General features: G+C 44.0%; 2 protein-coding genes across 3 annotated transcripts; both read right to left on the bottom strand.

The window, feature by feature from the left end:
• Positions 1 to 3,803: 3,803 nt before the first annotated feature.
• gxylt1b (glucoside xylosyltransferase 1b) lies at positions 3,804 to 11,563 on the bottom strand. The gene is made up of 7 exons (XM_034526231.1): positions 11,292 to 11,563; positions 10,037 to 10,247; positions 9,766 to 9,897; positions 9,178 to 9,429; positions 8,840 to 8,963; positions 8,473 to 8,645; positions 3,804 to 5,417 (listed from the first exon to the last, which is right to left on the bottom strand). The coding sequence occupies exons 1-7, from the start codon at positions 11,492 to 11,494 to the stop codon at positions 5,241 to 5,243; spliced, it is 1,272 nt and encodes a 423-aa protein (XP_034382122.1). The 5' UTR covers positions 11,495 to 11,563; the 3' UTR covers positions 3,804 to 5,240.
• A 985-nt stretch (positions 11,564 to 12,548) lies between these two features.
• On the bottom strand, positions 12,549 to 27,078 carry yaf2 (YY1 associated factor 2). Of its 2 annotated transcripts, XM_034525985.1 has the most exons (4): positions 26,851 to 27,064; positions 26,282 to 26,407; positions 16,283 to 16,438; positions 12,549 to 15,852 (listed from the first exon to the last, which is right to left on the bottom strand). In XM_034525985.1, exons 1-4 carry the CDS (start codon positions 26,874 to 26,876, stop codon positions 15,600 to 15,602), a joined length of 561 nt encoding a protein of 186 aa, XP_034381876.1. In that variant the 5' UTR covers positions 26,877 to 27,064; the 3' UTR covers positions 12,549 to 15,599. The 2 variants fall into 2 exon arrangements, with proteins under 2 accessions (XP_034381876.1, XP_034381877.1); XM_034525986.1 differs by lacking the exon at positions 26,282 to 26,407 and having other exon boundaries at positions 26,851 to 27,078.
• Positions 27,079 to 27,948: the final 870 nt, after the last annotated feature.

Below are 27,948 nucleotides of genomic sequence, written 5' to 3'. Positions count from 1 at the left end.
CTGAAACCGACCACTCCGGGGGTAAATATTGTCGAGCTGTGATTGAGGGATGGAGTGAAGGAGGGAGCAGTAATGGGAAATCTATTGTTGTGCGATGAGGATGCGGCGGGGAGAAGAGGAGGGTCAGGGTATGCTGGGATATAAAAGCACCATGGTCACTCTCATTTCTGATGCCAGCCCCTCCATCTCAGCGCCCCCTCTGCTTCTGCTTTAAGTTTTATATGGGATCTATAGACAGGGGAGAGCAGATGGCGTGTGTGTGTGTGTGTGGGTGCGTGCGTGCGTGTGTGTGTGTGTGTGCATGCGTGTGTGTGTGCATTTTCCTGTGTGAAGGTGTATAAATATGCATCTTTGTGTCCTCATGCTACTGACATTCTCTGCAAAAGGAATATTTCTGAATTAGAAATAAACCTCTGCCATTCTGCATTTTATGTCAAGAGTCTAACACAGATTTTAAAGGAACAGTTCACCATGTTGGGAAATTGTCTTCTTTCAGGGAGTTAGATGAGAATATGTGTTCAAATTGACTCTGGCTCTGTCCAAAGGTAACAACAGAGCCTCTAAAGCTCAGTAATAAGTGTAAAGATTACTATTAAGTTGCCTGGCTGCTGGTGGTAGCTTCAGAATGAGAATGCAAACACAAGCGAGGGATTGAGCTTCAATAAAGCTAATAAGCATACTTTTAAACTTTTCCTTTAAAAGAAACGACGTGACTCACTCCGGAGAGAATCCCAGAGCTGTGTGCCTTTTGACACTGTTGCTCGCTTTTATGTTTAAATAGCAAATCCAGGTGTTCAAACCACTTCAAACCCCTTTCCCGAGCATCCCATTTTGTAGCGAGCAGTAACTCAACAACCTCAAAATGCACGAAGAGACAATTACGGCTCGTTATTGTCCTTGGATGCGTTTGTCTCACGGTAGCAGCCTGGTTTTCGGCTGTTCCTCCGGTCTAGTACAAAAGCCAAGGAGCTCGTATCCCCAAGGCTAGCATTTCTAAGACACACACTCACGCTGGCGTTCTTGAAATGTTTGGAGGAGAGAACGCCTTTAACACAATCCATCTTTGAAAAATATTCTGTTGCCATTCCAAAAGCAAAGAAAAGAAATGAGCATCTTTGATGAGCACATTGGGTATTTTTGTATTCGCAGTGTGGTTTGTCTTTGGAAGTTTGCGTGTCCTCTGATGGGTGCAGGAAAAAAAAGAAGAAGAAGAAATCAGGCATGAGAAACTAGGTCAGACACTGAGGAGGATTTCAAAGGTGGATTCTTGTAGGAATAATGTGTAAAGATAGGAACTTAGGAATGCAAGGAGGTAGGCCGGACATGGCCACGGAAGGATGAAGATGAGCGGATGAAAAGGACGGAAAGTGCTTTCAAAGCGATGAGGACAAAGAACGAGGATCACATTTGGCAGAGAGACAGATGATAGTTGGACATTCCCGAGTGCTGCCACCCTTGAAAGCCGCACAGATTTCGCACAGAGAGCTGGACGGAGACATCCTTTGGCGTTGCTGCGTGGCATTGGCGGCGTCGAGTCTGACAAATAAACACAGTAAATAAGCTGTGAAGTAAATAAACCAATCTGCCGAAATACCCATCACTCTCTCTCTCTCTTTCTCTCTGGCTCTCTTTCATCATGTGACGCGTACCCAGCAGATTCAGCGTCAGGACGAGCCAGAGATGTCGTATTCCATCTCACCGGGCATCAAATGTACCCCGGAGTCGCACACATGTAAATAAGACATGGCGTTCTGTTTTGCGGGGAACGTTCAGGCCTGTAATGCCTCTCTCTCTCTCCCTCTCTCTCTCTCTCTGTCTCTCATCTCCTACAGCAGTGATATGTAGACCCTATTACAACATGTAAATGACCCCCGACTGTGCAATCTAGCAGTACGGTATGACATACAATGCTCAAATCTGCAGAGCAGAAGCCATATACCGAGTGTGTGTGACGCCTCGCCTCGCTGTGTTTGAACACGCGTGCATTATGCATCCGTACACCGTGCGATTCCAGCTGTCACAATTAGACAGATGCCGTCTTGTCTTTCTGTGTGGCGAGTCACGTAAATAAAAGGAACCTCTAAGTTAGATCAAAGCGTACACTCACTATAAATGACACGTACGTTCAAGCTTAGCGAAGGTTCACAGAGCCCATATTGAAATAGATATTGCTTTCTAATGAGACCTACTTCTAAAGGTTTGTTTTGCGCCTTGTGCTTTATTGATGCTTTATAGATCAGCAATAAGAACCACATTCAGGCTTGTTTGAGTATAGGCGGGTGTAACATTTATTCACGCTGGACGCATCTGCATTTAGAGTTACCGTGGTAACGCAGCACGTGTTGATGGATTAGCAGTAACGGTTCCCCCCTCGACCAGTTAAAAATAATGATAAAGTACATTTCTCATGCTGCACTAATCTACCTCTTCAGGTTCTTGTGGCGTTTATCGATTTCAGATTTGACCTCAGTGGTTGTTCATCCCATTTGATCAATGAATACAGTACATAATGAACCCTGCTGGTTATTCACTGTACGCCCTCCAAATGGTGGATATACCTGGAATATGTCTGTTTCTCGGTCCCCTGTCGCCTTTTTCTTGTGATGACACCATTTATAGATCCAGGCTCTGTTTTCAAAAGCAATAACCAAAAGATGGACCTCTGAAGCAGTAAAGTGCCCTAATTGCTATATTGGCTATGACAGCCTTGTTCTTTTCATGGCTGACACACTCCGTGGGCCTTTACTGTCCCCACACTATGAACTCAGCTCTCCTCTTCAATATGTCGGCCTGAGAAAAATAGCCAACCGTACCTTGATTAAAACAAAACTATATATATAAATATATGTATTTCTCTTTCTCTCAAGCACACACACATGTAATTACTCTGTGATGTGCCCATTTCTTCCTCATCTTCCACTTTAACCACTTTGACCCCACTCTAAACGCTGGAGGTCACGTATTCATCTTAAATAGTTTCTCCTCCTGCCGCGATGGCACAAAAGGAATAAAATCAGAGTTATTTATTACGATATAAAACATGTAGTTCCAGGAAAAATGAAACCTTCTGAGGACGGACGATATTGAATTTTTCAACGTGGTGCTCGATCCGAGCCATTGTCTCCCTCCCCTCTGGGGACCTGGGCTGTTACATGTTGCATTTAAGCACACAGGTCAATAAAGGTAATTGATAAGCTCTCATACAGATAGATATAGTGATGAATGGAGGATACGTCTGGTGCAATGAATCAAACTACCTCTGGAGCCATAAATGGACAGTTGTATCCCCCACCTAATGGGAATAAGCATGAACTCATTCTACATAGTCAAAGCAATACAGTGTCACAGACAGCACGTATACGGCTGTGTTATTGCCTCATCACTTACGGTTTATGAGCGCCTCAGAGCTGAAGCAGAATTGGTGGAGCACCTCCACTGGCCTAGTCATAGATTATTGGAAAGTCCATTGATCTGCTCAAGGAGGTGATAGAATTGTAGCATCAATCTTCTTTGTAGAATAAACTAACAAAGATGCCATATGTTGGTAAAAAAAGAGAACATCCTGATGAGATGTTTGTATTAAATTATGTAACAGGACACCTGAGTGTTACAATTATAGGAAGTAGCTTTCCCCTTGTCATAAATATTTTATTATTTCAAAAGTACCTAAACAATACATTTCATTCCAGAGCACTAGTACCAAAATATTTTACAAAAATGCTTCCCTCTGGTGGTTAAACAAGACACACTGCTGTACAGTTCCACAAAAATGATATTTAATGTAAAACACACACACACACACACACACACACACACATAAACAAGTAAACATGTCACAAAGGATATCCTCACAATACAACCATACCATCATAAGCACTGATAATAACTCTTAGTGTTCAAAATACATTCAACAGTGCAAAACCCATAAGTAATAAAAAGAAATGCTTTGGCATAAGGAGTGGAACTTGTAGCTTATTCACATTTTCAATAGTAATTTGTCTGCATTATGTTTTCTGGCTGTACCTAAAAATGTATTTAAACAAATCCACACTTCTAGGATTGACAACATATCGTAAAAAAATTATTTAAAAAACAACAGTATTGAATTATTCATAAATTGCCAGTGCCAGAAACATGCGTGTTCAATGTATTAACTTAGAAGACACGAAAAACAAACGTTTGTGTCGAGTCACATGACCTGGCATCCCAAAACTGTACACTGACATTACACAACATAAACATGACCGTTGACTCATTTTGCTCGCGATACTTTTGGTCACGGTAATCTGTGCAACAGATAAAATAACAGAGTAGGACGAACCCATACTCAGGAGAACTGTATGCTCAAGTACTGTAGAAAAACCACATACGAGGAACTATTCAAAATCACACACTCAGAAATGATATTCTCATTCTGTGCATGTTTTCTGAAACAAGTCTCTTCCACGTTGTTGGTTCTGAAATGGTTTCTGAAGGTCACAAAAGTGGGCCAGTGCATACATCTCTCAAAATGGGCCCTGCAGAAAGCCTTTGTCCAGTTCTGATAGGATTCTTTTGTCTCTTTTAATAAGAGTGCTTCACAAGGTTCAATAAATTCTCCAATATGGAAAGTCAAGAGCTGCTCTACCAAACTTTTACAGCTCTTTATGCACCACGAGTATTATTCACCTTTAGTCAGTAACCAAAGGGCACTGAAAGGAGACAATTATTGGAAGAAGAGACTGGATGCTGGCTGGTTTTTACAAATAAAAAAATCCCCAACTGTCAGTAAAATATAAAATGTCGTGAAAGTATGTAATAGAAACACATGAAAATCCATGTGTCCACCTGTAGAGAATAGTCGTCTCTGCTACGTTCACATAACGTAACATTGAGAGCAGATTTCAGACGTTTACATCACGCTCTTATCCAGAGCAACTTAAAAGAGGGGAGCACCAATTAGTCTCAGTTTGAGACAATCCCAACTGTTTTATGGAGCAGCTGTTCACCTAAATAATCCAAAAGCAAAGTAGTGAATGCGTCTTTTGGACAACTTCAATTCTTTGTTATTGAACAGCCTGCCAAGTAAAAACACGTTTGCAGTGCTGCAGTGGTTGTTTCTTTGTTATCAGTCACACAACGCCGCTGTTCAAATTCAGCTCGCAGGATTAGAAACAAACCGTAAAGTTTCTTTCTCCTTTTTTTTTTTCCTCTTCTTTCTGACCGGCTCAAGCCACGCGCTCCTTTTGGCCTCCGTCCCGTCATTGTGATTCTGTTTTGCCAGCGTCCACGTGAGGCCTTACTATTGATGCCAGGCTGCGTGCCAGTCTCTTGGTGAGAAGCGCGTGGGACTTACCACAATAAGTGTGTGTCGTCTTCAACAGCTCTTTCTCGAGTGGATCCAACAACGACGTCACTGGGTCCGCGCCAAAAGAGTACTGGAAGGACAAAATGATTCATTGCTTAGGTTTGGTGTGGTGTATTGTTCTTAAATGTGCACCGAAGGAACTTAAAGATAAATGCCAAAGCACTCTTGATTCATTCGGAGACTAAGATCCTCAGTTTAAATGTACTGATCTTACATATTGAGACATTCGGTAAACAAAAAGCATCCCAATTAAAAAAAAGGAACATTTAAGACAATTGGTATAAAAGTCAGATTCGTATGGTAGGAAGGAGACTTGCCAAGAGAGAGGACTCCTCTCCTGTTTCTACAGAGCTGAAACACAGGGGTGGTGGTGGTCTAAAGGTTGGGAGCTTGTAAACTTAAAATGAGCTGCTGAAATCCCAAACCACTATCAAAACTCCCCTGAGGACAGCTCTCAGCCTCCTACTGGTCCAGTGGAATTGATCAGATTCCCTCAGTAAGTCAGCAAAGTGGTGCTTTGGGCAGCATTTGTGTTCGGAGGATATCTTTCCCTGGATAAATTAAAAAACAAATCCGCAAGGCATGCTGAACTCGGAGGGGACGACACATCCAATCTGATCGGTCAGCCGGGCGAAACATAAAGCAGCCCACGCTGTTGGAGTCAGTTTTATGCTATAGGCTTACCGTCCGGTCATAACCGAGGATTACAGAAGAAACTTCATGTCTTCCCAATAATGAAGGAGCCTTTACAATGCTCAGAGGAAATCAAAGGGGAATTACCATTTTTTATGCCAGCTCATTTGCTTTCGGTTGGGTCCCTGATATTGGGTCACAAAGAGAATGGCGTTTTTATGAGCACATTCTCTCTCTCTCTCTCTCTCACACACACACACACACACACACACACACGCTCATAAAGTTGCATTTACAGTTGGTGAATTGATTTTGTGTGGCTGATGGGGCGCTGTTGGTGTGCAGACTCCAACCCTGAACGTACCATCGGTTGTAAAATGTAACTGCTGGTTCTTGGGCTCATCTTTTTTGCAGCGGAGGGAGGGAGGAGATGCTTTATGACGGACAGAGCGCTGTGGTCTGTTTGAGATTCACATTTCTTTGTGTGAGGATGCAGGGCATGGCCACTGGTTTATAAACATTTGTATCCAGTCTATTAAGAAAATAAGCTTTTCCCAGTAGAATTAATGACTTGTTGCGATAACAATAGATGATAGGACTTTTTAAAATGTATTTAACAATTTTAATGACCAATTAATTATTACATTTATTCATCAAGCAAAATGCTGCTCCCAGCCTGTCAAATGTGAGGAAATGCTGCTTTGAACTGCAGCTCGGACCAAACAAGCAATTTGAAGATGTCACCTGGGGATCAGAGACGTTTTGATTTCAGGATCTCGTGATTACTTTGTAGACTTAAAAGATTAACAGAAAGGATTACCAACAACAAAAATAATTAGTTGTAGCCCAACATAAATGACATGTTTATCAGTCTTGCTTGATATAAATAAAAGGTCAGTCTGATATCACTCCACGGCGAGAACAATGTTATGTCAAGTGATGAATCGGAAACGAACATGATGATGTTTAACCAACAGAGATTTTTTCTCAGTCGCTTTTGACTGAACCACAAATACTTTTATAGAGGTACTTTTTTAAGTTTTCTGGACCCTCACACATCGATTGTAGCACTGTCCGGTTTGTCATTCACTGCATAACACGACTATGATTGCCTGAGGTTCTGCTGCAGATGAACAAGCAATAAATGGATGAAATTGTCTGTCCAGTGAGATGAAACACACAGAAGATCAATCCCTACTCCTGGCCAACCAGACTTAATTACAGATCTATGAAACTATCAATACCTACATAGGCTATTGGAAAAAAGTGTGTGTTAGTGCAGGCTATGGGCCCTAGGGTTGAGGCTCGCTTATAGCCGCAGAGGTACATATGTGTCTACTGCTGTAATTGATCCTGTCCTATAAAGCTGTAGTTTGAACTGCAGGTCATGGATAAGGTTTATGTCAGCCATTGCTTTGATCTATGTTCAATGCTTTGTTAATAGGAAAGCAATGAGACTCCCAATGTTGATGGCTTCATTAAGTAAATGTCACTGGTGTCGTCAATATCATTACACTGTTGGTAGACAACCCATAAACATCCTCATGGGGGGAATTAGCTTTCACTACAACCTTCTGGAAATGGTGGGCGTTTGTTTTCCCAAAGCAGACAATCTGATGTCACTAACACTTACGGTCTTTAGGGTCAGCGCCAATCCAAAATCTCATCTGAGAGGGTGAAGGAACAGGGCAGTGGTGGAGAGCAGGTGTGTCACTGGGGTCATAAAAGGGCTCCTTTCATCAGATGTTGCACTAAATTACACCTACAACACTTTGAAAAGGCTCAGTCGCCTCTTTTTTTCTCTTTAAACTTTAATATACCCAAGAGACTTATAACAGGGTTTTCATGTCACTTTTCTGTTTGACACTTTATTTCCCAAAATGCCTTTTGCCAAGTGTTCAGCAATCAGTATGTGTGGAAATAAAATTAAACACGTGATGTGCGAATGTATAAAATCGGTGATCATAAGAAGAGAGCAAGTGTTTCCAGTGAGGCGCATCCCCCTCTAACCATGGACTGTATGAGGCTGCATTTGTGCTCCTCTGCTACTATCAATATCTGCCTGTATAATGTCTGTGGTCTGGCACAAAGCCTTTGAGACCCCGGGGGCTTCTGTTCATATTTACGTTTATTGACATGTTTCTGTAATTAAATGTAATCGTAGACAAACTGATATGACATCTTGTTATCTACTTTTGGTCTTCAATAATTCTGAGTGAAATAGTGTTTTGGTGTTGGATGAAGATGTCTGAAGTGAACAATATTAAAGTGAAATGCAGTTCATGTTATGCACCGAGGGGCAATTCTTTCAGTTCTCAACAGTACATAAATCCCATCATGTCGAATCCATGTCCTGGCTGAACATGTGACATAACGTGATGCAAAGTAAGAAAAGGCAGATAACTGAATACACAAAGTGTATTCAAGCATCTCACATACGCCAACACAAACACACACACACGCACACACACCAATGCGTGGCTGCTGCTCACCTTTCGTATGGCCTCGTAAACAGCCCTGAAGGCAGGTTGTTTGTGGTCGTGGTAAACCCCTCTGTTTCCATGCAGTATGTTAATGCCATCGTCTTCCGCTGACGCACAGTTACTGCCATAGATACAATGATCTGGACGATAATTCCACTGGCACGGAAACTCCAGCAAGCACTCTGTGAATGGAAGTGTATGAACACAGAAACAAGTCAACAAATCAGAGTATGATAAGCTAATGTCTAGCAGGCAATAACAACTAATCCCTCCTGTTTGTCTGTAAAGGCTGAAAAGCATCATTTAAAAAAAGTGTACAGTCTTGTACATGGAAATACACATGCTGAATGTGCTGCATAAATGCGTGCAGCCTTACCAGGGTTGTGGTGGAAAATGATATTGAGAAGGTCTTGGTCTCCCCAGGTTATGTTAAGTTTGTATTTCTGAAGAAGAGGCATCAGCAGCTCCTCCCAACGCAGTCCCACAGACGTCATGTCATTCTGTTGACACAGACATGTATACACAAAAAAGATGCCTTTATTGTGTCACAATATTGTAAGGGTGGGGGGGGCTTCACATTGCCAACTCTATGCACAGACCTTGGTGCACAACAACTGCAGCAGAAGGAGGACATCTTGTGGCCAATAAAGGTGTTACACTAATGCAGTAAACGGAGCTAAAGAAATACTGCCTGTCTTCAGAATTCAGCTCTACCTGAAAGTACATGTTCCTCATCCGTGTCATGTTCATAAGCATGACCCCTGAGTTGATGCCCGTCCTGCCGTAGAAGGGGTGGCGGGCAAAGCGGTTGTACCAGGCAATACGGGGCTCCTCGTGCTCCGGGGCCATGGCAGCCAGCTGGGAGGAATTAAACTGGGACAGGAACGCCCACAGGCGGTCTACAGGCTGCAGGAATAAGATGTCTGAGTCAACGTACACAATCGAGTCGACGTCCTTCAGGATCAGCTGCATGGATTGAAAAAGACACAGAGAGATAGATGTCACTCAGAATATCAATAATGTGGATGTTCTGCAGTGGCCTGACAAAGGGGATTTTCCTCAGGGGAACATAATATAATCATCTTCTATCTTACATAAAGGTATACTGCAATGATTTTTGAATATTAGGTTTTGCTGCATTGCTCCTGAATATACAAAGCCAATGACAGCTGACATAAGGCAACGGCTCCAAGTTTCCCAGACCTTGATTTTATAACTTGGGTTTTGTGATGTCTATAAAAATGTCATAATGATGCCAGGTGTGCATTTCCACTGCGAGTCCTCTCTCTATAAGAAACTCACGGGTAAGAAGAGCCTCTGAGAAGCGCAGGGTTTGAAGAGTTTCTTCCACTCGGCTGCGTTCTCACTGGGGAAGCTGATGGAGTAGACTGTGTAGTTGAACCTGGAGCGAATAAAACTAGGCCACGACTCCAACTGCAACACAGATAACACATTATATTACTCGTAGGGATATATTATACAAGATATGATCAACACAAACTCTGTCATTTACAGTTAACAGCAAGCAACTTGCTGTTTTCAGACACAAATGTTCCACGTATTTGCTACTCACAGCTTCCATGAAGCTGGTGTGGAGCTGATCTTCGGCGAAGATGTGCAGTTGGAGATGCTTAATGCTGAAAAGCACAGCTGACTTGATCATGGTGAGAGTCTCTTCCAGCCTCTCCCCACAAGCCACCACGGCCAGATGCATGGGGGGTTCAGGTCTGCTCTGAACGCTGCCACCACCTGCCTCCGCCTGACCCCGCTGACGCATGATGTACCTGAGTGAGAGGAAGGAGAGTCAGAGTGATGATATAAAAAGTGAATATCAAGAGTCCTGGGTTTAACAATAAGTTTGTATCATTACATGGTTTTGACAAAAGGCTTCATCAGGGTGGTGTTACTAATCTTGTCGTCAAAGGGTGCGCAAACACACACACACACACTTTCTTTTTCACATTAATGTCAAGCCACCAGAGAACTGTTCATACAACCTTCCAGAAGCTAAAACTTTTAATTATATTAAGATTTCCTTTCTTCTTTCTGAAATAACTTATATCTCTATATATATCTCTTTGTGCTGATACAAACCATTTGACTTTGTCTTATGTCAAAATAAACTCAATGTTTACGTCAGTTCGGACAAAACATACAATTTAAAGAGATCATCATCTTTCAATCCATCTTCTGACGTTTCACAGACCAAAGAACAGACGGAGAACCTGATAATATGTTTGTTAAGTAGTAGAACTCAAGTATTGTCTCTTGACTCACTGGAACCAGTCAGGCCTACAGCCGAGAAAACTGTGTTTTAACTTCATTAGCTACTTCACCCATTTATCCTAGTCCTCAAACTCGAACATCTGGCAGACACATAGACACTCAGGTGTGAGAACAACTTTCAGTAATCACTTCATTTGTTGGCATATGCATTCTCTATATGCCTTCAATATATTTTATTTGTCATGTGTATTATTATCATTAGACCAACTAGCTAATTGGCCAGTTTGGTCTGTGGGCGTCATGACTGTGCAGGCTATGTGTAGGTTATGTGTATTGACAACTGTATCCATAAATTAAGTGATGTATCACGTGAGGTCCAACACCTGTCCAAGTCTCGCGTTACCACCAAAGAAAGATGACGCTAACTGCAGTGGACATTGTCTGCATTCAGCGTTACATTCCTATACATCACGTGTGGTACAGAGTAACTTTATATATATATATATATATATATATATATATATATATATATTCGTGCTTATCGTATGAAATGTTTGTTTTACTCCCGTTAAAGCAGGAGAAACATAAATGTGTGGTCCTACCTATTGTACCAGTGTGGGCTTTTGGGCCCAGTTTTGTCCGCGGTACCTCGCCTGCCTCCGGGGACTCTCGATGGGATGAAAACCCTCTTCGGTCCGTTTCCACCGACCGACACGTCCGAGTAAAACAGTTTACTGTAAACATACAAGCCCGAAAACACGGCGAACACCGTGCACAACATTAGTGCACGAATGTAACGCCGCATTTTTTTGTTTGAAAACACAACTCGTAGCTACAGTCATGACATAGAAACTAAGCTTATAGTATGAACTGCGAAGCTAGACGCAGTGGTAACGCACTTCCGGTCAACGGATACAAAAATAAAACTATTATCGGGCGTGTCATTTGCACCCTCTAGCGGTTATTTTAAAGACCTGCAACACTTCACTCCCTTTTTCATTTTCAATTGTCATGCTTTGGAAAAAAATATATACTGCTTTAGCTTTAATTATAATTATTTATTTTTTGGTCTGATAGAATGAGTTATTATCTTGTCTAATGAGACAGATTGTGAAGACTGTAAATGTGCTGTGTATGCCATTGGATGATAATAATATGTCCCAATGTACTGTATATACTGTGTGACAATGTAGTTGTGGAAAACAATGTAGCAAAACAAAATGCTCCTCGGCTGTCATAATCACATCACATTGACTACATATTTTATTATGCCTATGTCGTTGTGCTCATTGTATTTTTGTTTCTTTATTTACATTTTTTTCTCTATTCTATACATCTCACCAACAAATGTAGTCTGTAACATGGTAATGGTCATGGTAATGCTTGAAAGCAAAGCTCAGATAGTGTTAGTGTGCTATTTTTGAAGACCCTTTTGTAAGGGAAGGAAGACATATTTGCTATATCTTTAGCCCATATCTTACAAATTCAAAAGGCTGGGATATATTCCCTCATACAATTTGTATGAGGGAATATATGCCAGTGACCTTCATCGTATATATTTGTAATACTCCCATTATCTTAATTACTTCCGAGGTTCTGTACCTCTGTGCAGCAAATTGACCTTCATAACCATTTTAAGGACTACATTTAGGCTTTTAATTTGAAGGACACAACCCTTTTCCGGGTTTGTCTCTTCCCCTAATTTCACGTGACGCTCTCTTCGTCGCAACAGAAGCAGGAGGTCGGGACCTTAAATGGGGGAAGGGTGGGAGCGATACGCCTAGTTGAATCCTCCCTCCCCCCCCCCAGGCTGCAACAACTTTCAATGGATTTCACCTCTGAAAAGACCCATTCATGGCTTTAAGTGACTAGTCGTCTTTATTGATGTGGCTCCACTAGACAACAGACCCGCACGTCAACTGCATTTTCATTCAGTCTGGGGAAATTAGGTTACCGACTGATAAGTAGTGGTTGATTAATTAAGAGTGTAAACCACACCTGATGCGCATGACCTTATGCGTACTACTGTAAGCCAGTATAATTAAGTCATGGAGGTTTGTGACTTAACCACTGCATGGATAAACACCGTATGCACAGTCGCACCGTGAACCCAAATCTATCCTGTGTTGAGGAGAAGGAGCAGTTATCAAGTCGTTCACCAGATGGAGCTGAAACAACAAGTGCTCTGCTTTAGAGAAAAGGGCAAGATTAACAAACCTGTGACAACAAACGTAAGCATGCACCTGTATGAACGTGACTAATGACAATACGTGAAATGATTCTTATGTTTGCATTTTCTTATTCAGACATGTAATAAACAAGTTTACACAATTTAAATCAACTGAGCAAAAAAAAAAACAAGTGACAACCAACATATTTTTAAGTCTTTCCATTTTTTTGCCACAACCAAATAATAAACGTCTGTCGGAACAGTTCTCACGAGCCCACGCGGCTAGTCCCAGCTAGTGTGGTGACCCAGTGAGATCTCTTGATACATTGAACGATGCTAACAAACTAAGAGACATAGCCTGTCCCACAATATACCGAGACCATAATATTATCATGCCATGACAGTTCTCAGGATCTGTGCTAAAATGTAAAAGTTAAATTCTCGACAATAACACTGCTATGATGGATAATACAACCACATCAAAACTTTGTAGTACAATATTTTAGAAATATCCATTTTTATCTTGTGTAGTATTCTACAGGTTTCACAAGTTAGTGTGTAGTTAGGTGGATCCATAGTTGTTCTGCTGAGGGTTTAGTATATTCTAAAGCTCCTCCACTTGCTACGTCAAAGTGGAGGAATTTAAACAGTTTCTGAAGTCCATCACGCGGCAGACAATCAGCATGTCCAGAAGTCACAGCTCCTTTTATGTTTTAAAAGCACCGTGCTGTGTCCAACTGGGTCCACAGAGGGAGGGGGGTGGGGGGAGTGGAGGGGGCAGAACAGCATAGGCACCCTCTGGTTCTCCGCTGTGATGCTGAGCAGGTGCAGCCCTGTTTGTGCAGCAGAGATTAAAAGGAGAATACCGGTGTCACTTCCCTCAACCTAATCCGTCCATATTTAGTTGACAATTCCTCATATTGAACTATTCCTTTTTTCTTTTCTTTTCTTTTTCGTCACTGACAAAAACTTTGCTGTGATAAACCTGGCTTTGAGTTAGCTGTTGAAGGAGAAAATAAAAGTGCCAATAGAGTAAAAGCAGAAATATGACGATGCATGAAGAACTGCTGCCGTATGTATCTGCGTAGATGTATCTAATTCTGTGGGAGTCGTGTGATTGACAGTCAGCGCGCTAGAACATGGAGGACGTCAGCGATCAGCGACACATTTTGTCAGCATCATGGACTTACGATGTGACAGATCAAGTAGTAATTAAATACAAAGCTGCATTAAGTGTATGTTTGATAGCAACACTGCTAAATCAACTCAAAGAAACAAAGCCCTGAGAGACAGATTTGAGCTGTCGTGGCTCATATGTCAGCATTGCATTGCCTTCTCGCATATCTAGCAGACATATACCGGCATACATATTCATTTGGATTAGTGTTTCTGGTCTTCTGACCAACATTAGCTCAGTATTTACCCAACTTTGAGCTCTTTAAAGACTTTCTGGACCACACACTTCCGTCTTCTGCGATTTCATGCTGGACAGGAAGTGTAACAACAGCGTGTCAGAGCTGGTTAGCTGGCCATGGATAGTCTCTGGTCCATGTGCGGTCACAACACCTAAACAAGGAACTTGAAGCTGCATATAGCTGGAGAGTTACTCATCATCTACATGCTCAGCTTTTCACATTATTCAGATATGTACGTGATTTGATATTCATATCAGAAATATCACTTAATGCAGGTTTGTTGTTTTTATAGGTACAAAATGAATGGCAGCTAGGATAGAAAAACAAAACCCTGATTGTACCTAAAACGTGGCTGACTGTATGCAAACTAAAAGGAGGAGGGTAGATTATTGGCACAAACTGAAAACAGACAAAAGCACCGGTATTATCCTTTAATATCATATACTATACCTTCCTGCACCATTTAAAAGAGGGCTTTTTATCAAAACCTGCCAGATGCCCTTATACGTACATAACAAGCATTACCTGAACGAATCAACCCGCTCCGAACATTACCCAAAAACACCACACGGTGCCAGTAGGAGTACAGCCGCTATGCTGTCTCAAAAAGAAAGAAAAGTCACTCCACAGCAGAGGCAGTCCACGAGTGAAAGCTTGGAGTAATTGAGAGCAGGAGCAAAGGTCGCCTGTGAGGTTGGCGGTTCAGTGTCGGGACACCGAGAGTGCGTAATGGATGGTTGGGGTTTATAACGGGGAGGTAAAGGCTGAAGAATCCACGTGGGGGAAGAATAGGTCACTCTGCCGGCCAATGGAGGTGATGTCATGGTTGGAGGCTGCACATTTGGTTGAACGAACATATACAAAAAGGGAAAAAAAAAAGAGAAAAGCAGGTGCACCTGAAGGAAACCGCACAGCACCATAAAGCTTGTCCAAACATTTATTCAGACATGTCTCAGGTCAGTTCTGAGGAAGTTCTTCGTCAGAATAAAACGGCAGTCTTAGTAAATGTCCTAGGAGCGAGGTTTGGAAAGCTTGTGGGATCCTTTTCAATGACACCAACATGAACATTCTCTGAACATGGAGCAAAAAGGTCTTTCATGCTGCTTTCTAAACGCAGAATTCCAGCGCTGCGGAGAATGTTTAAACCTATTAAACTCCCTAAATGTGATGTTTGTTCACAACCCCTTTTGAAATTGTAATATCCAGAAAAAAGAAAAAAAAACTAATGTGCAGCTCTGAAGTGGAGGCAGGATGCTCCACCAGTGACCTGTGGGCCTGCAGATGGGATGTGGGTGGAGGCCGTGGGAGGACTGGAGGGGGGTGAGTCAGTGGGACTCTCCGTTGACAGAGCTCCCCTCCCCCCTGGGCGAGGAGGAGCGGGAGAGCCCCTTCTCTGTGTTCTCTGAGCTGGAGCCGTTCTGGCTGTGGAGGTCGGCCGTGGACGCGGTGCTGGACGACGTCGCCGGGGCGGACGAGGGCTTGGCCTTCTCCTTAAAGTCCGTTATGATGACTGTCAGGTCCCCAACCGTCACCTCCAGGTGCTGGGCGCTGCTACGGTCGATGTTTTTTAACCTCGGCCTGGTGAGAGAGCGGAGATTGTCGGGGGGAGAGGGAGAGAGAGAGAGAGAAAGAGAGAGAGAGAAACAGCATATATTTTCAGGATATGTATTTAAAATCCTGCTCGAGGTTCTGTTCCAATCGGCCCGTGCAAAATACTATCACCGATTTAGCCAGTGAGTGGAAGCGCCTTCGTCTTTTCGATTCAATGTCACTGAAAACTCCAAAGAGCACCTTCCAGACACCGCTTTGAAATTCATTCGGGGTGTTTCCCGCCCTCCTCACCTCGGTCTTTTGAAGTTCCTCATGAAATATGACAACGCATCAAGCTCACTTCATGAGGCAACACAAACACCATCTACAGTTTCTCGTGTGTATTCATGCATCCCTGTTATATCGGATTCCTGTTGATCCCACCCGCAACCCCCCAACCCCGTGTCAGCTTGTTTACCTCATCTTCTTGTGACTGTTCTTCTTGAGCGCCGGCTCTCTGTCGCCCTTCTCCCTCTCGACTCTCTCCTTCTTTTCCTTCTTGGGCTGAGGGGGCAACACAAACTGCTGCGTTACCTGCTGCTGCGAGACGAGCTGGGAGACGGGACGAGGCTTCCTGATCCGGGGAGAGGAAGTGGGGGGCGGGCGGGGGGGCATAAAGGGGGAGAGACAGAGTGTGGCAGATTAATGAGAGGGAACATCACAGTGAGCACATGGCTTCATGCTAGCGTACCACCATAATCAAGAGCCAATAATCGCTGCCAGTGCTGGTTAGGGTGGCGCATGCTGGAGTGTTCTTAGCGCTGGCAGCGAGCGTCACCATCACACACACCGAGCGCAGTCAGAATGAAACCCAGGATTCAGCCATCTGTGAGATATGTGGTATACCTGCACCGGCTTGTTTCAGGGCTCAGAGGGTAAACATTGACAAGCTGAGATCTGCTTTGGCGAACACCAAGATGTGATACACCCAGGATGCACGAGAGGCCTGCGTGTCTGCGCACCTTCCCCCGCTTGCGTTTATTAAAACCCAAAACAGAATTCTGTAATGCTGTATGTGTGTAAGGTGAGATGAGCTCTGACTTTCGAGGCACGGCATTTTAGGTCACACCCTAAAATGTCTTTCTCTATCATCCCAAATGTGAAATGTCCAATTGTCACCGGAGTCTTTGTCTCTCATTACAGGCGAGGGTGTGAACTGCCGGAAAGCGCGTCACCGGCCGCTTCTCTTTCCAACCAGCGGCTGCCACGTGCTTCATCCTTCGCCGGCTCCCCAGCCGCGATCGTTGTCAGTTGTGTTCCGTCAGATTGTACGGATTTCCAGATTTTGATTCATAGATCACACACACACAAAACCCGGCTTAATGGTTTTACTGCCTTGCATTGAAAGTCGTGGTCCCAGCTCTGTCATTGATGACTGAGAACTAGCGTTTGCTGATGGCAACGCTTGCCTGATGAGTGAGGATGATGCACCTATTCATACACGAGCTGCACAGAATGTTCAAAGGTGACTCCAATATCAAATCCAATGTGGAACACGGTTTTAACTCAATGTCCCTTACTTGCAGTCACATTTCCATCCTCCACGAGTGCCTGCTGTCTAAAAAATTATACATTATGCAATTGCTTTGGCAACAGTTTGTATGCGATCGTATTTCTGTGCAGGAGTGTGTGTGTGTGTGTGTGAGTGTGGTTTTTGAGCCCTCGCCGAGAGTGTGTTGAAAAGGCCATCTGTTGAGAGCCTCCACATCTAGTGGGTGATTTTGCATGCGCAGACACACAAACACAGTTATACGTATGAATGCACCTATGCACACACACACACACACACACACACACACACACACACCCACGCACACACACACAGAGCCCACCCAAAGTGGTGGATACAAACAAATATAATGGGTGCACATGAGAACGCATTGCTTTGTGAATGCGATCATACACAAACACGGAGGCATATTGAGGCCCATGCACAAGGCTACACACACAGACACACAAACACACACACGCGCACACACACACACACACACACACACACATAGAGCAGATGAAGCACAACGGCACGATGAGAACAGCAGAAGAGCACAGTGTGTTTTCTGAGTCCTGTTTGTAAATCGAGTGAAAAATTAACACCGGAAACAAATTCATCCGCCAGTTTCTGTGAAAAATAAGCTTCAAACTAGCGCTCATGAAATATTTCTCAGAGAAAGAAAGCTCGGTAGCGTATCGATTCTCTCGGAAGCGTAAGTCTCTGCGGGTAACACGAGTGTACTAACCTGTGTGTGAACCCTCCCAAAAGTACTGCAATTGCAAAACATTGAGCCCCCAAGTGCTTCAGTGAAAAAAAAAAAAAAGTCCTTTTGCACATGCCTAATGCAAATACAGTAGAAGGGTGAAACACGGTGCAGCGTGTACACATGCACTGGACTTGACAAATTCCATCTACAAAATGAGTTTGAGCACCTGGCCAAGTGGTTGTGCAATGCGCCACATTTTTGCCAAAAGAGCCTCGGTGGCCTACTTAACTTAATTTAGAGGCTTCAACAGCATTTTCCACGGGGAAATACATAACCAGGGCTGCTGGTCTGCTGTCTTGTTCTAAGGGCAAAGCTGTTGTTTAACCATTCTGGGATGACCTAAATTGGGGCCCAGCTTCAAAGAGCCTCTCCCAGAGTCAGTTTTTTTTCTTCTTCCTTCTTTTCCGGAGTTATCGCTGCCTTCACAGAACACGGCGTGATGCTAGCAAGGCTAGAGCGAAATGCAAATGGGTCTCTTGGCCTACATAACCGTCTGATCGGGAGGAGATGTCGAGATCCTCTAACATGTCTGTCTTGTCAGCGCGACGCTGCAGAACTGCTGACACGTTTTAAATAAAAGCAGAGACCTCTCAAAAGTCCTCTGTTCCCAGCACAAGACATTCGCGGCACTCCCTTTTTGGCATCCTGGTAACCGATACGATGAAGTAATGTCGGCTTTTTCACTGATGCTCGCACACAACACAGCAACTGTCACAACAGGCTGCACCAGCTTGCCCTGAGGGCCAAATGTTACCAAATAAAAACATAGAAAAACACACAAGACCTCCTTTGATTTATGATTTATGTTCAGGTTGTCATCGTGCGCCGATATGGTTCCCCGTGACTTACTGTATGTGCTGAACAGATGAACTACTACTGTCTTAATGCAGCAAATGAGCTGCTGTATGTTGTTGCTTCATGTGCCATAAAGAACCAAAGAAGAAAAGCCACCTGAGGCTAATTGTGCTCTTTTCTATTTAAAACTGAAAGACTGGCTGTGCCTGAGAGCGATGGGGGCCAAGTATAAACATATTTTGTACACCCTATCTTCTTCATGTATAACAAATGAAGTAGATTCTCACTAATCGAGACAGCTCAATAACCTGGAGGTGAAAGAGGAGACAAGCTAATATCGCTCTGCGAGGCAAAGCAGCAGGCCTAAACCGAACTGCCTCTGTTAACCCAATCAAATGGTTATTATCTTAGCACTTAGGCCTTCGCTACTGGCCTCCATCTGGAAGCGGAGTGTGTGTGTGTGTGTGTGTGTGTGTGTTTTTGTGTCTATTGATTCCAACAGGAATTTCTGTGCCTAATGTAACGGCCTATTCTTTCTGACATTAATACTGCGTGTTGGAACTGTTGTTCCGATCGATATTTGCTCCACTCGAGCCATCTATTCCACGGCAGCTAATGGAGTCCCACACTGGGAAATTAGGACGTTACGAGGCGGGCTTAAACACAGCGAATTCCATTTCCTCTTCGCTGGTGTTTCAATGTCTTCTCTTTTAATGTAGTCAAGAAAACATGCAGCGCATCTATACAGGCATGTTTGTTGGTCCATAGCTTCTGCTCAAGTTTCATTGCTTTGACGAAGATCATTCTTACATTTCCAAAGAAGACAAACTCATCCTGTGCTGCAGACTGGTAGAGCTGGAAAGTACAAAGGCTGCCACTGATCCCACACACATTTCACTGACAGGGAAACTCTGGCTGACCCCTTTGCAAATATGTCATCGAAACACACACAGTCTATCGCTATCTCTCCCTCTCTCCCTCCTTCTGATGCACCCACTGAACTCACACTCCTCCACCAACAACAAGAACCAAAAGCAGGGGAAGAACCGACGCAGCAAGAAAATGTCTCCCCTGGTCCTGATTTGGTCACATAACAAAGTGTGTGTGTGTGGGTGCGTGTGAGGGGGGGGGCAGCGGACAAACAGGTCATCAACACCACAGCTCACAGAGAATGAGCGGTTAACACTGATGCTGTGGCTGCGTGTGTGTGAGCCAGGGTCTGTTTATAGAGACGAGGCAAAACAATAACTTTTCTGAAAAGACGACTGATAAATACAGCGGATAGTAGTGGACTCATACTAACATACCGACTTTAAATTGATAAAGCACATCCTGTTTTTGGCTTTGTTAATAAGTTGAAGACAATTAACCCATGAAGCAAAATATCCGCCTTCAGTTTATCTATTAAGAATATCCAGATTTTGAGATTATTTTTCACTGGACAGCAACAATTGGTTTTGCGGCCTTTACTGGGTGTTAAAAAAGAATTCCACTTTCAAATCTGACCTGCGTTATCTTTTTCCAAATATACCTACAAGTACTCACAATTCTCTGGTTGAGAAATACTTCCTACCAAAGCAAGCAGAACATTTTTTTACAGGACGGACCCAAATAGAAGGGAATACAAACCTGGCCATTAATCCAGTATATTGCTCCTAATTAAAATGTTGGACTGGTAACGCGTTGCATCCAAAAGGCAGCAGTGCAGAATTCTGCTGATATTTGGACTGCTCGCTAACATTTGTCGAGTACATTGTGTGACGAGCAAACAGCCCGCAGGACAGCTGATGGACTGCAAAAAAGCGTCTGGAGTGCGCTGCTATAAACAAATCTCATCTCACTGTTCTGTGATGATCATAAGATCGTTGTGAAATAGCGTATTTTATGCCCTGTTGAACACTCTCAATCTAGGTGGAGGAGTGTGTGTGTGTGTGTGTGTCTAAGGTTTTCTATCAGCAGGTCGTAGGCTGCTCCTGGCAGCCCCTCCAACCCGATGATTAATGTCTCTCCCTGCCTGTACATGCTACCGCCATGCGTGTGTGTGTGTGTGTGTGTGTGTGTGTGTGTGTGTGTGTGAGTGTGGAAGAGAGAGACAGATGGCTCGCCCCATCCTGTGGTTTATGACACCTTCTACAGCCCGCTAGCCACACTATACCACGTTCTCCTCTCTCACACCGGCCCGTCCGCCCACGCACACACACACACACACACACACACGTACACACACACACACACACACACACACGTACACACACACAGCAGCATGTCATGCATCAGTGTCGCCGCAGTAATTACAGGCTTATCACGTAGCCATAATCTTGAGCCCCAGTGACGTGATAACAGCCAGCTTCATTGTCCCCGGTGTGCACTCACAGTGGTTGTGTGCCGTGCGAGTGCTAAAACCAGGAGCCCACATGACTCACACCGGCTTGGTGACTTATAAGAAGTTGTAATCGTTTCAATGGGGCGATCAAAACACTGATTGGCAACGTGTGCAGTTGTTTGATCACAGGTGTGTCTTAAAAAGGTTATGTTTTATGAATCCCTCTGCTCTTCTGGGGGATGTACTAGACTCAACATTTAGCACCAACGGTGTTGCAGGACAAACCAATGCAACCCCAGCAACCCTTAGCACTCTGCTGTAGTTGCACGCAATAAGATTGGAGAAATGAGCACTGACGACACCACAGCAGCCGAATGGGGGTGGGTTTTGTGTCTGGTAAATGAGCTTTCTCTCACACACATTGCCAGCTAAACAACTAGATTACTTTCCGGTTTTTAAATCATTTAGACCCTGTGAACCGAGCGGAGGTGGGACGCTAAGAAGCTAATACGCATGACGGAGATGTAAGACATTCATTTTACTGCCTAAATTAGACTGTATTATTGTAAGTAAATGTGAGTGTGTGTGTGTGTGTGTGTGTGTGTGTGTGCGTAGGCAGGGAGTGGAACTATGTGGAAGTACAGCTGATTCACGCTTTATTCTATGCATTTCAAAACAGATTGTTTCTTCGGGCTGCATGTAGATGCATATTTATAATATATATTAGTACTGCATGGCAGCTGCACACGTTTTTTTTTTTTTACCAAGTCAGCTACTTTTAGAGAATAGACAGATAGAAATGAGAGATAATTAATCTTTTCTCCTTTGCAATAGCAGTGTGATAAACTTAAGTCTCTGCAACTCGGGTCACGGTTTCACATAATCAGATGACTCCGGCGGCTGATCAGTATCTCAGATGTATATTGGATATCTGCAACAACTGATCACTGGCTTGATTACAAAAGCAAAAGCTTTCGATTACAAATCAGAATTGTCTTTTTCCACTCTAGTACTTTATAATTTTGGTGATAGCATTTTATTCCTTTTATCTTGTTTACATGCTTCTTTTTGGTATAATGCCTACAATTTCGCTGGCTGCAAGTTCCAGAAATTGAAGATTTTCGACTTCTGTCAGTTGTATGTGCTTGTAAACTGAATCTCTTTGGGCTTTGTAGGTATTTGTCGGTCATTGTTTTTAAATAAAATGGTGGGGAAAGAAAATAATTGTCGTCAGGTTAATCAATAACAAAAATAACTGTTGGTTACTTTTAGGTATTGGTTTAATACCTTTAACACATATCTGTCCTGCCTCTGCTCTTTGTCTGTTTTAATTTTTTTTTCCATTTGAATGATAAATACAATCAATAAAATTGCTGGAATCCTGCACCAGATGCTCTGAACTGCGGTATATTGAAAGCTACGTCTATTTAAAGGGTAGATCAACAACATTTAAGCCACTATATCAATTACAGCCTCATTGTGTGTGTGTGTGTGTGCGCGCGCACTGAACCTGAACTGTGAGGGCGAGCTTGTGCGGAGGATGATAAAACAACATCTAAAAACAGCCAGATGCTGACAGGTTGCAAGCCAGCCAGAATGGCTTGTGCTTGTTTAGGTGGAGATGACAAAACGCGCACATCAGTCAATCTGTCATCGAGAGAGACGCCTTAGGTTAAGTTCAACTCATGGAGAGAGAGAGAGAGAGAGAGAGTGAACAAACAGGAATAGTTGAGAGAGAAATGTGAACACAAACAAGAGAGCCCAAGGCAGAGAGAGAGAGAGAGCACTAATCAGAACATGATCACGCTCACTGTCCTGACCTGCAGAAATATAATGCCGCTGTACAGGTTCCTGAAACGTGGAGCATGCACACACAGTGTTTCCCTGGCGGGCCTGACTTGTCGGAGCTCAGCTCGGTGAACAGCAGATGCAGGTGGTGGAGGCGAGACACAGGAGAAGGTCACACGCACGCCGCTCTATTACACTCAGCTGTTAAACCCCAACCTAAACACCGTCCTCGGCCAAACGCTACCGTCTGTTAGCGCCACTTCACAGGACAAGCCTCACCACACACCTCGCCTTCCATCTTTAAACATTGTTTTATTTTATTTTTAAAGATGACACTCCAATAAGTCATAATGGGTGCACTGAGAGGCCTTCCTTCTCTTCCTCCAGGGAGCTCCGCCTGAGGGTATTTCAGCTGACGTAGGACTCAAACCTGTGACCTTGCACTGAGCAAACAGCTTTCTTTTAAGCAGCACACCACCGCTCTGTGACTTTCATCTGTCACGCTGCAGCTTTTCAAAGGCTGGGACTGAGCCCAAAGAGTCGCAGGAAGATGAAACGTCCATCCACTTTCTCTCGGGGAAGTTTTAAAGGTAATGAGGCTGCGTGATATGTCGGGATCAAAAAGCTCCTCTAAAGACAGCTTTAATTAGATGCCGTGTGTTAGCAGCATGCCGCAGAAAAAACAACACATTATTCCGTCATTATCTGCACAAATGCATCACGTTTGCAGCCAGCGCGCATTTGCAAACGGTAGGTGCAGAGAGAATATTTAAACAAGTCCCGCTTGTGTTACCGCAAATTTGACTCCCCTAGCTGCACAAGTTTCCGAGCCGCTGACAAGATTTAGCGGAACGTCAGCGGCTTCCCTCTTTTGTCTCTCTATCGCTCTCTTCCATTTCGCTGCACCTCCTACGATAAGCCAGTCCAATTCTGCTGATGTGTCCCTGTCTTCAGTCAAACTCGCAGCCTGAACGACGTGCTTTCAATCAGCCGCCAGCTTCGGGTCCCTGCAGTAGATCATCTCTCCACATCAGGGAGATCTGGGCGGCGAGATCTGCTAAACCCCACCTTCATAAAACATTCATCTCTCGGCGGCTATCTACATGCAAACTCAAATATTTCTCTATCTTTCCCCCTGAAAATGTTACTTCTTTTTTTGTGGCATCCATCATCTCTAGTACTGGCAGATCCTTTTCAGGGAAAAGTGTGTGTTCCCCTTGTGACTGAATGGATTTAGGCCACATCCAGAGCCCAGACTGTGACCTTCAGGCTACGGGACACCTCTCCTAACCAGTGGACACTCATCGCCTGTGTTGAGCGTTAATTCATTTTCCGCAGTAATAGCTCAGTCATGCTTGTTTGGTAAGCAGTGAGGGGATTTGTCGTGTCCTATATATTCTGCATGTCGTACGCCCTTTACCACCTTTGGCTTGCTCACTGAGAACTCCACTCGTCCGTTGTGTTTCGGTCGTTAACAGCTGCAACCACCTGTGTGGCCATTTTGCTGCAGTATTAGCCTGCGTGTGGCGGTTTGTGTAAACGGCCTTCTGGAGAAAAAGAAAAGAGCATAACACACTACTACAACATATCTGCAGCACTGCAAATGAGAAGACAGTGAGGTTTTCAACATTAAATGAGACCTTCTCGTGGACGTTTCCTAAATGTGTCAGTGGTGTAGCGAGGGACTCTGGGTCCTGGCCAACTTCCCCAAAGAATGCCCAGATGGGGAAGACAACGAATGTCACTGCTTTTGGTGACGTGAGGATTCAGACAGGTTCTTGGCAAAGCTGCGGGCCGCTTGCTTTTACGGAGGCGCATGTGCACGCGCACACACACACACACACACACACACACACACATATACATACGTACACACACACAGTCCCTGGGGTGTCATCTCAACAATCAACGCTCAACTGCAATAAGCTGAACCCTATGACAACAGCATGTCGGTTGCTCAATCGCTTTGTTTGTGTGAGCAGAAACGGTGCACTTGAGTGCGCGATTATACTGGCGCGCCTCAAGAACGTGTGTGTTTGTGTACGAATATGCATGCAGTCATGCGTAAAATGTGCATCTGTACACGAGTGTGTGTGTGTGTGTGTGTGTATGTGTGTGCATCTCTGATGACAGCGGCCTGATTAAGCAGTTGCATAGTAATGAGCGATGGCTGTCTGTCTGGCAGCTGCTCTGACAACCTCTTTTCACAACTAGCCCTCCTCCCACACTCATACACTCAAATGCACACACAGGCAAATAAGTGCGTGCACAGACACAAGAAACACCACGATTATGAAAAGACATCAAAGCCGACGACTGCGCTGATGTGTTATTGTTGTAGTTAAATCATTGCGCAAGTTGTGCTAATGCAGGAAAGGATACATTAAAGAGGAAGATCATGTTACAACACAGACATGTACACGCACGCACACACACACGCACACACATACACCGTTTCCCATAGCCAGAGCTAACAGCTACACTTCCTCTCCTTCCCCCTTTGTTGTGTTTTCATCCTGATAATGACTGCCACTCAGGAATAACAGTCATTTCCTGCCTCAAATCACTGACGTCAGGACAAAATACCCACCAGTGTGTGTAGCTACATGCTGTGTATTTGTATTTTAGAGCACCTATGTGTGTGTGAGTTCATGTGCATGCGTATTGGAAGCATCCTACACACACACACACACACACCCCCACCCCACCCCCCGTCGTCTGTTACAAATATCTCCGGGGCAACAAGATGGATGTGTGTGTGTGTGCTTTAAGAGCGAGCCATCCCTCTCCCTCATTTTACGGAGGTCAGTGTGAACATGAACAAGAACATGGAGACTAATGCATTGCTCTGATGTAAAAATTTTGAACAGAGAATTAACATGTTGAGCTTGATGAAAGCTCGGATAAAGTAACCTATTTTCCTTTGCACAAAATCATACGACATAAATGCAGGAAACACTACGAGACCAGAACTAGGGCACACCGTGTTTGTTTATGGCAACTGTCTGTATTCTGGGTAGAATAGTAACAGAGGGAAGGTTTAAACAGCTGAAAAAATAGACAGTTATTTTAATCCATTGTCTCATGGTACAAATGCACAAATTGCTTAGAGGGAGGGAGGGGAGGCGGGGGGAGATTAAACTGTTCCTCATTTTGTTCTGGGGGGGGGGGGGCTGCTGAGTCCCCCAAGGAACCCCCTTGGGGAGCCACTATTGCAGAAAAGACCAAAGGTGGTGTATATCCATCGCCTTACCTTGTTGACGTCCCCTTCCTGACATCACACATCATGCACTTAAAAGCCTCTGCCGTGTTCTTGTACGTGCACACGCTGCAGTCCCAAAACCCCTCGTCGGAGGAGGGCTTCGGTTGACGCTTCGGCCTTTAAAACAATAAATGTACAAACAAAAAGGTAAAAACAGAAAATTTAAAAAAAAAAACGTAAAGAGGTGGTGGGAGAGAAGAGGAAGGGGGACGAGAGGAGACAACAGTGAGTTCAGCTCGCATCCACGAAAGCTATCGATAGCAAACATCTGGGTAAGCCTATCGGATTTAGGAAATCATCTGCAAGCGCGCTGTGATCCGACACTGTAATTGGCGATGAGGTTTTAACACCCGCGCGCACACACACACACACACACCCGCACGCGAACACAGAGACAAGCAGTGAGCGAGAGAGAGCGAGAGAGAACGAAGGGAGAGAGAGAGCGCGAGAGCGAGAGAGAGAGAGACCGTGGAGAAAACCCATTTTTTTTCCGTGCGCTTGTCGATGTCCGCTCCCCTCTCCTAGCTTGAATATCTAGGACGCAATGACTCTGTCGTTACCTTGTGGGACTCCTCTTGTCGCCCATGCCAGACCAGCGTTTATCTGGAGGTGCTGAGACGAGCAGAAGTCTGGTTATTTCCAATAATTTTAGCAAAGAAGCGATGCGCCTGTGCCGCTCGGCTTCCAGCTGTCGTGGAAACTCCGCTTGGGAAAGGGTCGCGTGACTCGCTTTGGCCAATCAGAGGCTGGGTTACTTCCGAGGCTGACATTCCTCTTGATGAATATATGCCGCCTTCTGGTACCCGTCGTAAACTCGTACTTCTGTACACTGAGGGTGTTGAATATTAATTATATTAAACGAATTGGTTATTTTTGACAAACGTGACCCGTTAACACACGTTTCTTACGCTGACTAGCCGGATGTACCCATGTTTGCACACGGCCAATCGGGAATAAATGCTGAAAAACACCTTATTATACTGTTTGCTTTAAAAAAAAAAAATCCTTGCCACAATCTTGATTCACTGCGGATACGAATATGGTTCATGCAACAAAAAAAATGATAAACAAAAAAAAGCACGGAATGTAACATTTACATTAGGATTATTAACGCCCTGTACACATAACAGCCGACGGTAACGTGTTACACGTATGATTCTACGTGCATTTAATGTATACGTCGACTACTCGTGTTCGCATCTAAGATAATTATATGTATTCGCAGCTATTACCTCTGATTCATAGACTGCAAATCCATTTCCGAAAGCACCCAAATGCAACAAAAGCCATAGAAGATAATGTTGCGTCTTCAGTAATGTGTTAACCGCTCTTATCGGCTCACTCTACTGGGAATCGTCTCATAGCCCTGCATCTTTGTATTTGACTCGCAGACGGCAGAAATGCCGCAGCAGTTTAGATCACAAGCGAGCACATTAAACATCGGGGAATCCCTCGCTTTATCCGCGCGCTGACGCAAGAGAGCATCAAAAAAACACATTTTCGAGCGAACCACCGCTACCGCGTCTCTCATCTATCATGCTGCTTTTTAATATTATGTTATAAATGTCAGGCTAAGATTAAGGGCCGCTCAAACCTTTTCATATCAAATGGATCTTCATTTTGTTCCGACGACAAGACTTCAATGATGCATTATGGGA

The sequence above is a fragment of the Cyclopterus lumpus genome, chromosome 23, assembly GCF_009769545.1.
Source record: "Cyclopterus lumpus isolate fCycLum1 chromosome 23, fCycLum1.pri, whole genome shotgun sequence".
NCBI classification, from domain to species: domain Eukaryota; kingdom Metazoa; phylum Chordata; class Actinopteri; order Perciformes; family Cyclopteridae; genus Cyclopterus; species Cyclopterus lumpus.
Note: the sequence above shows the minus strand (reverse complement) of the source record. Positions and strands in the feature narration are given on the sequence as shown.